Genomic DNA, 14,751 nt, shown 5'->3' with positions numbered 1-14,751 from the left:
CCACTAGTCTGGTGTTCGCACACTTTACATTTCTTACAGATCTAATCTGCCAAATCACATTACCAACTCTGACATACAAAACAGAAATGCATGTAATCAAGTGTAACAAAATATTTCCGTTGGAAATATTTCAAACATTAATATTCGTCCAGGCTTTACACGCCTACAACTGATCCCACCTGAAGGAAAAGTGCATTGTGAATAATTAAGGCAAATGTCTCAGGCAAGAGAGCTGAAATGAACCAGCTAGAGAATCTGCTACTTTTACCAACACCCTGTGATAAATAAAAAATATCTCTACAAGGGGTAGGAAAAACCAAAGTGTTTTAATCTGGTCAAAAACAGGTCAGACAGGCAGGCATTAACCCAAAACTGAAGTCATGTTGAAAGGCAAAGTACTCAAAAGCAAATACTAAGTCATTCTACAGCCATTAAAGTCACTGTATGAATCAATTCAGTAGTGTTGCAAAATAAACTGGGAATATTCACAGGCCAATTTGTCCTTCAGACACCTTTTATTTAAAAAACACAAATTACAAAAAAACAAAACAAAAAGAAAAAAATAAATCAAACTATACAACAGTCTCATTCAAGACTCCCATTCTCGGCCAACAAGTAAAAACGATCATGATGACTTCCTGGTTGAGTGTGCTCAGGGTCTGGGAGGACGCATTCCTGGTGGGGGAGGTCCTGAGGTAGGAAGAAAGGAGGGGGGGGGGGGGTTAAGTTTCAAAAGCCTTCAAGACATTTCTTTAAGTTCCTCCTTACAAAGCTCCTTACATTTTCACTCCGACACTGAATGTTTGATCAATAATAATACCAATAACATGCATTTACACCTGAATTTCATCGTAACATGCCATTTTCCCCTAATGCAACAGCTAACCATGTCCATGTTGGCGCTAATTATATTACAATAGCGGTAGGTTAAAAACACACCTGGTAACAGCTCTTCGTGCACATAACCCATTACCCTTATTTTAGAGTTAATCCAAAACGGAGCTTACCTCTCATGCCAGGAGGAGGTGGTCTCATGCCGGGAGGGGGCATGCCCATGGGGGCACCACGGCCTGGGGGCATTCCCATCGGAGGGCCCATGGGTGGGCGCATGCCAGGGGGAGGACCCATCATACCTGTGGACAAAAGGACCGTTAACAAGAGCGCCAATTCACGGTCTGGTTCAATAAACAAGGAACAGGATGCGGAAAGCCAAAGACACATGACAACCTTGCATCTAGGTGAAATGATTGATAATAAGTTGGTTACAACGAATAGCTCTCCTGTAAACAGTAAAATGCCTACCAGGGGGAGGTGCTCCTCTTCCCATGGGTGGCGGAGGTCCTCCTCGGCCAGGTGGATATTGTGTGGGGGCACCTGCAATGCTGGCACCAGCCGCAGCTGCAGCAACCGTGCCGCGACCTTGAGGAGTCATCACCTGAGATGAAAAATTACATCTTAGGCTGGAAGAGAATACAGCTGAAATGGCAAAAATAAAAGGCTGCACACATTTTTAAACTGGAGCCCAGTCCTGAGGTCGTATCAAGCAGTGTGCACTGTTGTGCAACTACAAAGACGACAAGGAGGAGAGAAGGATTTATGCAGCAAATAAACCCATGCTTACTTGTTGTGATGGGCCACCAACACCTCGAACTGGCCCGGCCAAGCCAGCAGGAGCCTGAGGCATTGGAGCTCCGGCGGGTACTCCACGGCCTGCTGCCCTACCAACACCGGGTCCTCCGGCCACACCAGCCAGGGGGACACGAGCAATGCCGGTCTGAAAAAGAAATAGTTTGAAGTTTAACACACAATAAACAGGCCTGGCAATTCACATACCACCAATTACAGAGAAGCAGAGAACACCTACATCTTTGGGAGGGGGACCTTCCACAGTCATGGAGACTAAATTCTCTCCTCTGAGCAGCACAAGACCCAGTACCCTCTTCTCCTCACGTTCAGGCTGTTTGGAGTTCTTGGGCCTGAAAACAGAAAAACCAGGGTTAAGGACTAATGGTAAATGTAAAAATCTTGTCGAGCATTTAGGAGACCTCCATTTGACCCCACTTACTTTATCTTCCTGAATTCGTCGCAGTCGCACAAGATGAGGTTCATGTGTTTGTCGAAAGCCTTGAATGTCCCGATGAATATCCGTCCGTCTTGCAATATACACCGCATTCTATAGTCGATGTGTTGCAACATCTTACTGCTTTTGCCAACCGTCTGCGAAGATAACAATGCATTGATTTATCAACATACAGAGTAAGGAATTCAAGCCTCTTTAGTTCCCAGCGAAACAAACAAGTAACTAACACACAACGTAAACGTAACGTTGAAAGGAGGAAGCTTAGCTGCTAGCCATTTTGCAGCTAGAAACACCTTTTCAAGAGACCTGACTTCCTACATATCGTTAACCTTTACATTAGACAAACACTACAACACATTCATTCAGTATCGTTCACTCATTCAGAACAGCAAATGTTATGGGGTCTTTGATAGTTTGCATGACTAGCCAAGTGGATGTTAGCCAAGCACTCCCAATTGCACAGCGCCAACTTCTAAAATGAGAATAACTGAAGATCTGATATAACGCTGACGACCAAGTATAGTACTTGAATGCATTTTTAACAATGGCCAAATCTTCAAATTCCACGTAGAGTTAAGGCACTTGCCGTGCTACACTAAATCTGCAAATGAATCAGGCAACTACATTAGACCGAAACGTTAGTGTGTCGTAGCTAGCTGTTAGCAATCTTGCTAATTCAAATTCAGAACATAAATCCAATATTTTCCATACATAACCTACAAATACGTTAACGGTTTCGCCTGAACATAATCAAATTAGTAGAAACATAGATTCTCACCATGGTTGCGATTCTGATGGTCCCGATTTAGGTCGGATTACACCAGAGAAATCTAAAAATTGACCCGCGAAGAATATTCCGCCGGGTCCCCCTTTATCGTTGTACAACCGGAAGTGATGGTCCGACAAATCAAGTTCGCCCGGAACGTTACAGCAGATACATTTCGTTCCATCCTGTTTCCCCAACCTGTACACATTTCGCCTTAGAATAAATATTTTGACTAATTCTCACAATTGATACTGTCCTCTGTTTGCTGATGGTAGGCCTACTGCCGTTTGCTATTTTTCCAGTCATTTCTAGAACTATTACCAAAAGTATGCAGCCTATGAAAATACTAAAAAGTTCAAAACCACTTTGTAAGATTATAAAACATGATGAGATGGGATCTGTGTATCCCTGTGAGATGAGTTAGGCCTACAACTGAAATTGCTCAAAAACGGTCTTCATTTTAAATAAAAGCAAATCTTGATTAAACTCCAATGAGCTGGTCAAGAAACACAGAAGCAAAACATCGGTCTAATGGTTTTTTTTTGTCAAACCTGAATCCAAGATTCAGTAAAAGTGTCTTGTTAATGGCATAGCAATTTGATAGGCCAAAATGTGTTAGGCCTGTCTATTAGGCAGACACACATTTCCAAGTCTTCAATTAGACAAAGCAGCAGAATTATAATGTTAAAACTTAAAAACACTAGGCCACTAGGTGTGTGTGTGTGTGTGTGTGTGTGTGTGTGTGTGTGTGTGTGTGTGTGTGTGTGTGTGTGTGTGTGTGTGTGTGTGTGTGTGTGTGTGTGTGTGTGTGTGTGATGGTGGGGGGTTGGGGGGAGGCAAGAAGAAAAGAGAGAGAGAACGATTAACCCTGAGGAGGTGTGAGGTTACTAATAGTGCTGACTGTAAGTGGAAAAAATATGGTGGTTCAACAGAGTGATTATTACAATTCCAGCCAATAAACAGCTCTAGGGATATCGAAGGGTGTAATTTGATTGACAATTTATCCCAAACTGAAACAAAATTAAGGCTTGCACCTAGTTATGTAGCCTATAACATTTGTACGATTTTGGTTTCGTAATGCCATCAATTAAACTAGTTTGTAAATTGAAAGCAGAGTATTGCATATTTGTTACATATTTAAGCCAAATATCTAAAGACAGTAGTCCCATTTTCAAATGACTAATGATTTCAGCAACATTAAACATACATTAACATTCAGTAAATGGTTTCATCCTGCAACTTTCAGTTGAGAGAGAACAGAACCCACCTAAGTAAATGTTAGGAGACCTTTCGAGATTATTTTGTATTTCATAATAATTTATCATCTATTTAACCAGGAATGTACACATTGACACAGATGTATCTTTTCTAAGTGATCCAAGAAAGCCAGCACCTCTGCACCATTATACAAAGTACAATCAATCTGGAAAAAAAAAAAAAAAAAAAAAAAAAACAGTTGCCATGTTGGATTGGGGGTAGAGATGTGGAAAGAAGGTAATTTTAAAGAGATCAAGAGATTCATGAAAATAAGAACAAACACCCCTGATTATATTTGGTATCTCACTCCACTGCCAAAGATTAAAGAATCACAAATGTGAATTGTGGACTGCTGTTGCATTATATGAAAAGAGTAACACAGAGGGCGAGAACCTTACTGGCAGTATGCTACAGTCAGCACAACAGACTGAGGGTGAATGGGTTATACCTATATCTGCTATTACTCCAATAATAAAATGTCTTGATCAGCATTTGGAGCTTGCTTCAAGTTTAGGTTATATGAGTAAAGCCAATGTCACTGACCATATTGGTTTTTGACTCTGCAGTCACTGTTGCCAGATCTGTGTTTTGAGAGTATATCAATATAGCATTCACAGCATTACTTTCACATTGACTTATCATAGTCACAGATTCATAAAATATGCATGAGGACCCTAGCACCAACAGCACAGTTCTGAAGATGTCCTGCATTATGCCAGTTTGACAGGTCATGCCTTATACATGAAGGATGATGATGTTCAGAATTGGTGGGTGGATGCTCTAGAGCAGTGAAGTTTTTACCTTGCACTACAGCCTGCTGCATGGTGCAGCGCACCACAAAACGATTCAACAACCGTAGAACGGTCCGTGTAACGCGAACAACCTAGCAGTTTAATCTCCAGTGACCGATATTTAATTCAACAAATGTTTTTTAAAAAAAACACACACAGGTGTTTGAATTATATATTGCCAATGAAAGGTCGCTGTGTATTTGTAAATAAGCTACTGACTGACAGACGTTTTCATACATCTTTGAGTTACATCCTCAGGCCAGTGTGCTTAGTCAAGTGCTTGTAGTGTTTAAGTTTGCAGAGCAATAATTTGGAGGCTTTCACTACTTTGCCCCAGAGGCAGAGCACTCTATTTGCCCAGGAGAGGCCACAGTAGCACAATTAAGGGGTTTTAAGGCTTCACTAGCAATCTGGTGAAGGGGCATGAGGCAAAAGTAGACGTTTTAAAAACTTAAATTAGCCTAACTCAAGATCAGCCCTGTAACTGAGCATTGCAGTGTGAAACTTTAGGGAAATTAAGGAAGCAGCAATCAGGGACAACTCATGGCTCTACAAACAAAAAGGAGAAACAGACATGGTCCTTCCTCAAAGCAAAGTTTTCAAGAATTCAATTGAGTGAAACTATCAGAATGGCATTTCAACAGCCAGACTTTCCTGACGGTTCGTTTGATGGCAGCAGTTTGTGGATTATGTAGGCCTAAGGTTCTGGACATTCACCTAGCTAAGGCACAGTTCATAGGCTATATCTGCAGCAGGCATACTGTATATGAAAGTGTGTGATTAATTGATTTGTGAGTACGCTAAAGGCGGTAGATCATGGGAGGCCCCAGATTTCCATATTTAGCCATACCCATTGTATGGACTTCATTAGGCTAAACAGCATATCCACTTGTGATCCAAACATCCAAGATGTAAACAGGGGCAATGATTTTCCAACACAATTTGAATGCATCCAGTGTTCAGTATTGGATGCTTTCATTTCGGAGGGTCTAATCAAGATGCAGCTTAGCCTGTATATTTTTCAGCAAAAACGTTGCAGCGTTTTTGGTTTATTCTCATTTTGCCATCTCCCAAACTTTAGGAAGTGTTTGGATTAGTTTATGTGGTCAAAGAAAACACTCACTGTCAGTCAGGTCTTCTTGGGGGCTGCATGCACTAGGTCCTGTTGCCACAGCAACCAGAGGAGAAATCAGTGCAGGTTGTGATGCTCCAGCACTACCGCATTGAGGGGGATGGAGGGATAGCAGTTCCATTCGGGCAGATGGGACCTCAAGACCGTCAGTGACTCACCGACAGCAAGCGACAGAACGGGATAAAAAATAATGGAGTGATAAGGGGCAGTTACTTCGGACCTTGACTAAACACACAAGACAGGCACACGCATAAGGGAGAGTGTCGACCTACATACGAGAAATAAGGGTGAGTGCACAAAACTGCGGCGAATATTGGCTCGTGCATCGAATGTTGGGTCCGTATGCTGCAGTCAAAGGGTAATGTGAATTCAGATTTAATTACATTAAATAATCATTAAGTCATGGTCGTCATTCTGGCGTTTTTGCAATGTAAAAACGCCATCGACTGGTTTCTTAACGCTATAGCATACTGTAAAAAAAAAAAAAAAAAAAAAGCTCGTCGCAAAGTGTAGCCTAGTCTAGACTAGGCTATGTGGACGTTTTAACAAAATTTAATTTTATTCTACCATGTTGTCCCTCAGTTTTTCTTTAGAACAATTAGCTGACTGATTTGAATTATTTTCTAATGTGTAATGCACCCCAACGCAACGTCTGATAACATGTTTGTTTGTTTCAGAGCGACCAAATAACGGGCATAGAGACATGTAACGTTATTGATGAATGAAAGGTGCGACCAACAGGCTTCCCAACATGTAGGCTAGGCTACCCGGGGAGTCCATTTTTGATGGCATTCGCGCAACCCCCCAGAGACCAGATAAAATCTTTGTCAACAACAACTGCAGTGTAGGCTAATTGTAGCAGTAACCTGTGGCTGCGTAAAAATGTTCCTTGACTAATGTAGTTTACGTTCAATCTAACATTCTTGGCACTTCTAAACTTTATGGCTTTTATTTATTTCTAAATGTTTATGTTTTTTCAACAGCTTTAACCACCAAGAAATCCTTCAGGCCTATTATAGGGTATTTAAAAATATAGCCATACATGGAAACTAATGTATGCTCCAAAATCCAGTCTAAACTGAAATCATAGGCCTACTGGAAGCCAATGTGTTCTGAAACATTTGTACACTGATAAAGGATTATCTTCATTTGATTGTAAGATTTATATGATAGCCTACACTTAACAGTTAGACCTGACACAAATTGTGCAACTATTGGAAAGAATGCAACCAAAAATAGTAACTGTCAAATTAATTATGATAGTCAGATGATGATATGATACTTGATAGAATAGAAATATATGAAATATGGATAGAAATATGGATAAAATCAGCCTTGTAGGCTATTCTCTCTTAAACAAGTAAAGGAATTAAGTGACAGGAAAGTTTAGCTTATTATTCTCCGAGCCACAGCACCAGCCAGCCACAACAACATTGCATGGATTTGCTAAAAAACAAAATGGCTAAAGTTCATCCAAGTCCTATATTTTGTAGATGAAGAAGTGCGGTATAAATGTCTCTTTGTATATTACTTACTCTGAGATAGAATTAGTGTCAACCTGTCCTATAGAATAAAGCTTAGAGAAAGAAGTGACTTCCCCCCAGTGTAGATCGATTGACATAATCCATTATTATGAGTGAAGATGCTCTTTGTACACTTGAATATGACAATGACACTTACCCTTTTAAAACCCTCCATGTAGGAAAATATCAGAATGAATGGCGGGCATGTAAGACAGACTAAGCCTGATTTTTTTTATAAGGATTTTATATGGATTCACACAGGCAAAGCCAGTGTGCAATTACATTAAAGCTCTCAACAAAATCCTTTAAAGCATGCAGTGTAGTCATTCATTAGTCCTTTTGTTATTAGTGATTATTTTGTAATGTGGGGCAACGAGCCTCTTAAACAGCAGGCTTCAATCGGCCCCTATCCCAATGTCAAAAGCACGATAAAATAAATTAATGGCCCAGAATTCTGTCTGTCATAATATTTTTGCTCTTTCTTTGGTGAACTCCTTTCATATTCTGAGTCTTTGGATATTTCATGTGTGCCTCACATGATGGATCACCTAACACAGCCTCAGTAATTGCTCTCAATGGCCTTCCAGCCCTAGACCAAAATGGATTGGCCAGTCTTATAATCAAGACATTATTGTAATTGTGTCAAGAGAGGTTATTGTTTCGGTAAGTCATCTTGAACCATGTATTTCTGCCTGAAATGAATGCTGTGGGGAAATTAATTCCCAGCACTGTGGTGGTAATTGTCTTGTCTGTAGGCTTTATATTTTAAGCCATTAGGAAAATGTGTGGTGACATGAAGTTATACTGGCAGTAGGCTACTGCAAATCAAATTCTTGCCTGTTTGTCAATATTTAATGAATTAGGTAGCCCGCATGCTACAATCAAGAATCTGTCATCTCTCTGCTTTTTTTTTTTAATCTACTTGTCTATTTGAGTGAACAAAAAGATTGTACCAGCTCTTGAATCCTAAAATAAAAATCCTCTTGATTTACTTTAATCTTTCAAAAATGTTGTTTTTAATGAGGCTCAGATGAATGCAAAGGAAATGTACAAGCTGGCTTGCATTCTGCAAGTAAGGCAGCTAATCTTTTGTCTTTTATCATAGTCCGACTGCATATGTGTTGCCCTGCCTCTTTAAAAGAATCACACCTCAGAATAGTCCTCCGCACGAGGAGGTGGCTGATGTCATTTTTGCTTACCACAGGACAGGGACACAGATGGTGTTTGCTTGTTTTTCTGCCATCCAGCTGGCATAACTGTACCTCCACCTCAGTGGCTCTGAGATGCTGTGCTAGATTGGGTGCTACAGGTGCTCTCTCTCTCCACACACTACTACATGAAAAGGCCTCAGTAAAACCCCATAATAACCCCATAATAGCATTAATTAATAATTAATAACAGCCTTTTTTAGTGAGAGCATTAATTTACATTCCCCTATGTGTGGTTACAGAAAGTACAGATGAAGGTTTGGCTTGTTGTTTGGCTGCTGGGATTGAAAGAGGTCAGTTTTGGCCAGTTGGTCAGTTGGCATGATGGTACTTCCTGCCTACCTGATGCACATGACTGGATATCAGCATGGGATTTGGAAGCAAAATAAGCTGAAGTGGATGAATGCATTGTTGAGGAATAATGTTCCCATGTTGTCCTTCAAATTACTTATGAGTCATGCTGACCTCATCTAGATAATGTACAGTGGATATTTAAAAAGCAGTTTCATAAATATGTAGTGGTTCCGTGGATAGTCAGTTGTCATGCCATGCGGAAATCATGTCATGCGTGTAGGTTTAAGCTATATACTCTTGGAACGACACCAAGCAATGCATTTTTAATAGATAATGAATTAAAGACACTGGACTTTTCCACACGCTTTGTCCAGTCCTTAAACATCAAAGAATGGCCCACCATATACCCTCAACCAAATTGTCTCATCCTATTTATATATCTCCATCCCTCTCATTGAAGGCCCTTGGAGACAGGCTCTCATGTGAGGTGACGGTCACAGAGTCACCGGGTCTGTGGTGTTCCCCTCTCCTATCTGAATATACGGTTGTGGATATGCATGTTGTGTGAGAGCTTGTATGCCTAATCACTGTCTTGAGATTGTCTGAACACATCTTGTGGGAAGGAGTTTGACTTTCTGTGTGTGTGTGTCTGTGTGTGTGTGTGTGTGTGTGTGTGTGTGTGTGAGGATTGGTTATATAAAGCTTGCTGTGTATCCAGCCCCACAAGCCTGCTATTTATAGACTCAGTTCAAATTCTAACAACCTGCGCTCAGTGAGACACAGGAAGAAAAACGGAGGAGGAGAGGAGAAGAAAGTGTTGTATAATACTTAAAACAGAAAGGAAGAAGAAACATTTGTAGTGAATCCCGTGTCACCCCTCACCCGACTTCTATCAGTTGGTTTTTTTTCTTTTTCTGTCTGCCGCTATGTGACATTGTGCTTTGATTAATTCCTCTCAATGGAGCATGACTGAATCAGAGAGATAGGGAATAGGGATACACACGTCCATTGAGATTGAATGGTATCACCGCAGCCGAGCAATATTACATATACAGAACCGTGTCATTTTGTTGTGTCCAGTATCTCCTCCAGCTTTATTATCAGCATGGGTGCACACTGCTTGTCTCGTCCTCTGTCAAGAACAAGTAATTAGATGGAGGACTTCTTGATGCTGGGCTGGCATGTGTGTGTGTGCGCTCTTTACAACCATAAATTCAACGACTCACTTCCTACATGGAGGACCGCAGTTTCCTTGTATGACATTACGGGCAGCTGGTCCCTGAAGGGGGGGGGGGGGGCTTTTTCAGTGATGGATGGAGAGGACAGAGGTCCAAGGAGAACAGGAAAGGTATTCCAGATTTATGTGGAATTGTGAGATTAGCACTCAAAGGGCTCAGACAGATCAAGTTTGTGATGTCCGTTCTTATCGTTTTACGAGCAATGAGACCGACATGAATAACTGAGAAATATCATATTCTCCTAAAGGTCATTTCAGTGGAAGGAGTATAGATTTCAATGTTTTCTAGTTTTTCAGTGAATTTCTAATAATAATTGCATTGCTGTATGTTTCCGTGGTCATCCTAAATTCCTCTACTGTGGTATTTTTTTTTTCTTTTAGAGAGGATTAATCCCACTCATCCTGAAGGCCTTGGGATCACAACTCACCCGGACATCCGAATATGAACTGGACTTGGACTTTTTTAAGATTGAACACAGGTTTAATTTTAACATGAGATGTAAGCAAACTTATTAACTTCATGTAAAACTTACCAAGTTCATGTCAAGTAAATGCAGCCATCAATGAAGACTAAATCTGGATACAGCCTTATCAGTGGCTCAGCTGCTGATCTCAAAACAATGAGAATTAGAAGCAACAGGTTACCGGCCAATGTGTTAGTAAGAAGGCAACCTACCATAGGCTGACAGTAACGTTACCTGTGCTACAGTTTCAGATGTTTCTGAATGCTGATTAGGTATTCACTGTCTTCCTGATAAATGTAAATTTAAGGTGGACACAGATTTTCAAGTCATTGTACGCATGCTTCACTGTGCATATTCCTGAATATCAGTATATCAGTCAGAATATCAATGTTCATTTCAGGGTATTTTTGACCACTGGCAACACATCAGGGCCTTGTCAGAAAAGTCTTTGAGTGCCATAATTTGTCAAGACTGTCTCCTCCTCTTAAACTGTTGATGTAAACTGTGCAGGCTGTGTTTGTTTTTAAAAAGATTGTGTCAAGACTTGAAATTGCTCCAAACTAATTGTGCATCAGGGATTGACTTCCAGGGAAACCGTGTGTGACTTTTTTTGGTATTGGCATATTTGTTGGTGGCCTGGTGGCTACGTTCCATTAGATTACCATTAACCCTCCCCCCCTCCCCAAAATCCTCCCAGCCACCGCCCATTGTCTCAGGATGAGCCAAAAGCTGGATCTCGAGGTGGAGAGCCCACAGCCTCTCATCTACACCTTGGAGGAGCTTGAATGCAAGATCTGCTACAACCGTTACGACACCCGCACTCGAAAGCCCAAGGTGCTGAGTTGCACGCACCGCGTCTGTGCCAAATGCCTAAAAAAAATCGTAGAGACTGGCGAGTCCTCCCCGAGCATCATCAGCTGCCCGTTCTGCCGCCACGAGACCCATGTCCCGGACGAGGAGATCTGGCTCCTGAAGGACGACAGCAACATCCTGGCCATCCTCGCCTACCAGGACCAGGCCAGGAAAAGCGGCTCGGTAACTCCCGGGGAGGTGCTCCTCACCCCCAACAGTCTGAGCGGGGGCGGCTGCGGCGGCGGGGGGGACCAGTCGCACAGCTCGTCCGACTGCCTGGTCATCACCATCATGGAGGTGCCGGGCGAGTCGCAGTCGTCGGACACCATGAGTATGCTCAACATGGTGCGCCTGTACCGCCCGCCCAGCCTGGACTCCTTGCCTTGCCACCTGCCCATCCAGAAGTGCCGCATGTGGACGTCGCGCACCATCCCCCGCTTCCTCATCGGCTTCCTCTGCCTGATCTACTTCAGCTCGCTGCCGCTGGGCATCTACCTGCTGATGATCCAGCAGCTCACGCTCGGGGTGATCCTGGTCAGCCTCGTGCCCTCCACGCTGGTCCTGTGTGTCTTCTACGGCTTCTGCCAGTGCCTGTGCCATGAAATCATGGAGGCCATCGCTACATAACGTGAAGAGTCACTCGTCGGGGAGTCGGTGTCTGTCGGAGTGACTCATAGCGAGACCTGTAAAGACTAAGCCAAATCACTGATGCATATCTGCCCCCGTACCCCTCTCCCCAATGCCCCTCTCCTGTTAATCCAGAGTATACCAGCACTGAACAGAAAATTCTTCATAATCCACTTTGTATGCAGGGCTATTCACAGTGGACTGTGACAGTTGGGATAACCTGTGAAAGGACAACCATGACTAATGGTTTTATATAGAGCTCAACCTGTATCAGACAGCTGTCATTTTTGTGTTTGTAACAGCTCACCACAATGGGCTATAACTGTGAATGCCCAGCTGTTGTTGAAGAGAACATGGTCTTATCACATCCTATACTGGCAGTTAAATGTAGTATATTAAATATTTCCTTGGTAGAATTACTGTCTACTTTTGGTCAAATTACTTTATGGAAATACATAGTATAAGGATGTGTTAAAGCATAATCACCTTGTATGCATTTGAAGTTTCTAGTTGCCTTTGTAAGGCATGTCTATGCCCAAGTACTTGTACTTTTAATGTTGTGTTAAAAATGTGTTCGTCATTGCAAATGGAATGGACAAATAATACCTTCAAACCGCCTAAACTGTTACTAGATATTCAATAAAGAATCAAAACAGTGTGTTAAATTTGCTGTTATCCCTTTGGTGAACTTAGGCACGTAACACCATTTCAATGTTAGACAGATCTAATTTGAACATAATGCCTCTAAAACATTCTGGAAAATTAAACCCCTGTCTCATATGTTTAGTTTCATAAACATGATTGAAGATGACACGGAGAGCACCTGTGTTCAGGGTGGTATCTGTTTTTATGGAAAATCCCATCCATGTGATTCATTATTAAATCAAAACAAGTGCCATGTTGGGTAATGAGATCAGGGAGGAGGAAAGTGTCAAGGTTGTTCCACAGATATTGCAAGTCAGTTAACGGTCCTTGCGAAACTACGCACAGCTTAGAAATTGAAGCAAAAAAACGTGAACCACCTTCAAATAACATCTGTCACTCAGTACTTTTCAGAATAACTGCAATACTAACTTTTCCGAACTGGCTTGCATTGCTCCTGTCTCTTTAGATGTTGCTTCTACAGTCTCTTTTGCTGCCCTCAGATGTCTATCTATGCCCACAGAGGACTTTGGCTGAGCAGGTTAGTCGGTTGACTATCAGCTTTTAGCCTTTTCACTGAGAGGACACTTTCTGCTGTTGCAGGTGTGTGACTGTGCCTTTAGTGTGTGACGGGGAGTGTTGCTGATTAGCCCGTGTGGGCCATTCACTACACTCCCCTCAAACGCCTGAAGCTCTCCTCCACCAGTGCTACTCCCAGTGATTAGGTTGTCCATCTCTGCTGGGCAGTGGGGGTATTACGCCAGAGAGGGTATGTCTACCGAGGGTCCGGCTGCAATGTTGACATGCCTTGGACTACAGAGAATGCCACATCCACCCCGAGGTCTGCTATCCATGGTGTCTGTCCATCACAACAGCTGACAGCACAGTGAGACTAACAGTCTGCTTTCAACTGTGGCCTCACCTTCGATATCCACTTGGCTAAAGACAATGGCGCATACACACCATGGTCTTCTATGCATGATGCTTGTCCATCACAACAGCTGACAATGCAGTGTGGCTCTGCTTTTGACACTCCTCCGTCCTGCAGGGAAGTGAATCTCTTCCACCAAAAGACTACACTGGAAGGTTCAAGAGGTGACAGAACAGGCTCGGCTCCAATCAAAGAGGCCGTGATAAATGCTCTAGAGAAATAACATTCATTCTGAATGATTCGTTCATCTCACATAAACTTGATATGTTGTGTATTATGGCGACTTGGCTGAATGTTGTTTAATCTTGTTCTCTTAACTCTTGCCACCACGTTGCACTTAGGCTACTTCAACTCCCCAAGGACAACTGGGTGAGGAGAAGGAGTGTAAACTATTTTCACGAAAAGTTTGAATTGTATGTACTTGTCATCAATGTTCAATTCCAGTTTTGAACTGAATGTTTGTGTTTGATCGAGCTCACCCATTGTTGTTTGCTGTGATCTGCCAACCACTAAAATATAACATACTTCATTACTGACTTTTCTGATTTTTTAGATGGAATTATGCCAAAATATGACAGGGTTTTAATTGTAGGAGAGTTTAATATGCTTGCTGTCTGACTAAGCTGATGGTTTTAAGATGTTTAAAGTGTATTGACTTTTTTAATCTTGTATCTGTAGTGGGTCTTAGACATAAGCATGGACAAACATTAGATTTTCTATTATCATGTGGTCCCGGACGGTAGGGTGATGTGTGCTGTTTTCATATGCCTGCTTTTAGATTGACCTCCCTTGCCATGCTAAACGGTGTGCTTAAATTTATCATTGACACATTTAAGCAGTCCTCTACCCAATTCTCCGCTATTTTCCAACATGCTACGGAGACTCATTGCCCACCCCTGACTGTAGTACTGAGGAATTAGCCTCACTTCTTTATTCAACTCCAAAAA

General features: G+C 42.1%; 2 protein-coding genes across 2 annotated transcripts; one reads left to right on the top strand and one right to left on the bottom strand.

The window, feature by feature from the left end:
- Positions 1 to 496: 496 nt before the first annotated feature.
- snrpb (small nuclear ribonucleoprotein polypeptides B and B1) lies at positions 497 to 3,016 on the bottom strand. The gene is made up of 7 exons (XM_062546287.1): positions 2,859 to 3,016; positions 2,066 to 2,217; positions 1,865 to 1,976; positions 1,622 to 1,774; positions 1,303 to 1,435; positions 1,008 to 1,133; positions 497 to 690 (listed from the first exon to the last, which is right to left on the bottom strand). Exons 1-7 carry the CDS (start codon positions 2,859 to 2,861, stop codon positions 653 to 655), a joined length of 717 nt encoding a protein of 238 aa, XP_062402271.1. The 5' UTR covers positions 2,862 to 3,016; the 3' UTR covers positions 497 to 652.
- Positions 3,017 to 6,107: 3,091 nt separating this feature from the next.
- On the top strand, positions 6,108 to 14,419 carry LOC134093030 (E3 ubiquitin-protein ligase RNF182). The gene is made up of 3 exons (XM_062546286.1): positions 6,108 to 6,313; positions 10,670 to 10,787; positions 11,450 to 14,419. The coding sequence occupies exons 2-3, from the start codon at positions 10,781 to 10,783 to the stop codon at positions 12,229 to 12,231; spliced, it is 789 nt and encodes a 262-aa protein (XP_062402270.1). The 5' UTR covers positions 6,108 to 6,313; positions 10,670 to 10,780; the 3' UTR covers positions 12,232 to 14,419.
- The last annotated feature ends 332 nt before the right edge of the window (positions 14,420 to 14,751 follow it).

This window comes from Sardina pilchardus, chromosome 9 (genome assembly GCF_963854185.1).
Source record: "Sardina pilchardus chromosome 9, fSarPil1.1, whole genome shotgun sequence".
Classification (NCBI taxonomy): Eukaryota; Metazoa; Chordata; class Actinopteri; order Clupeiformes; family Clupeidae; genus Sardina; species Sardina pilchardus.
The sequence above is the reverse complement of the archived record's forward strand: the minus strand, read 5'-3'. Positions and strand labels throughout refer to the sequence as shown.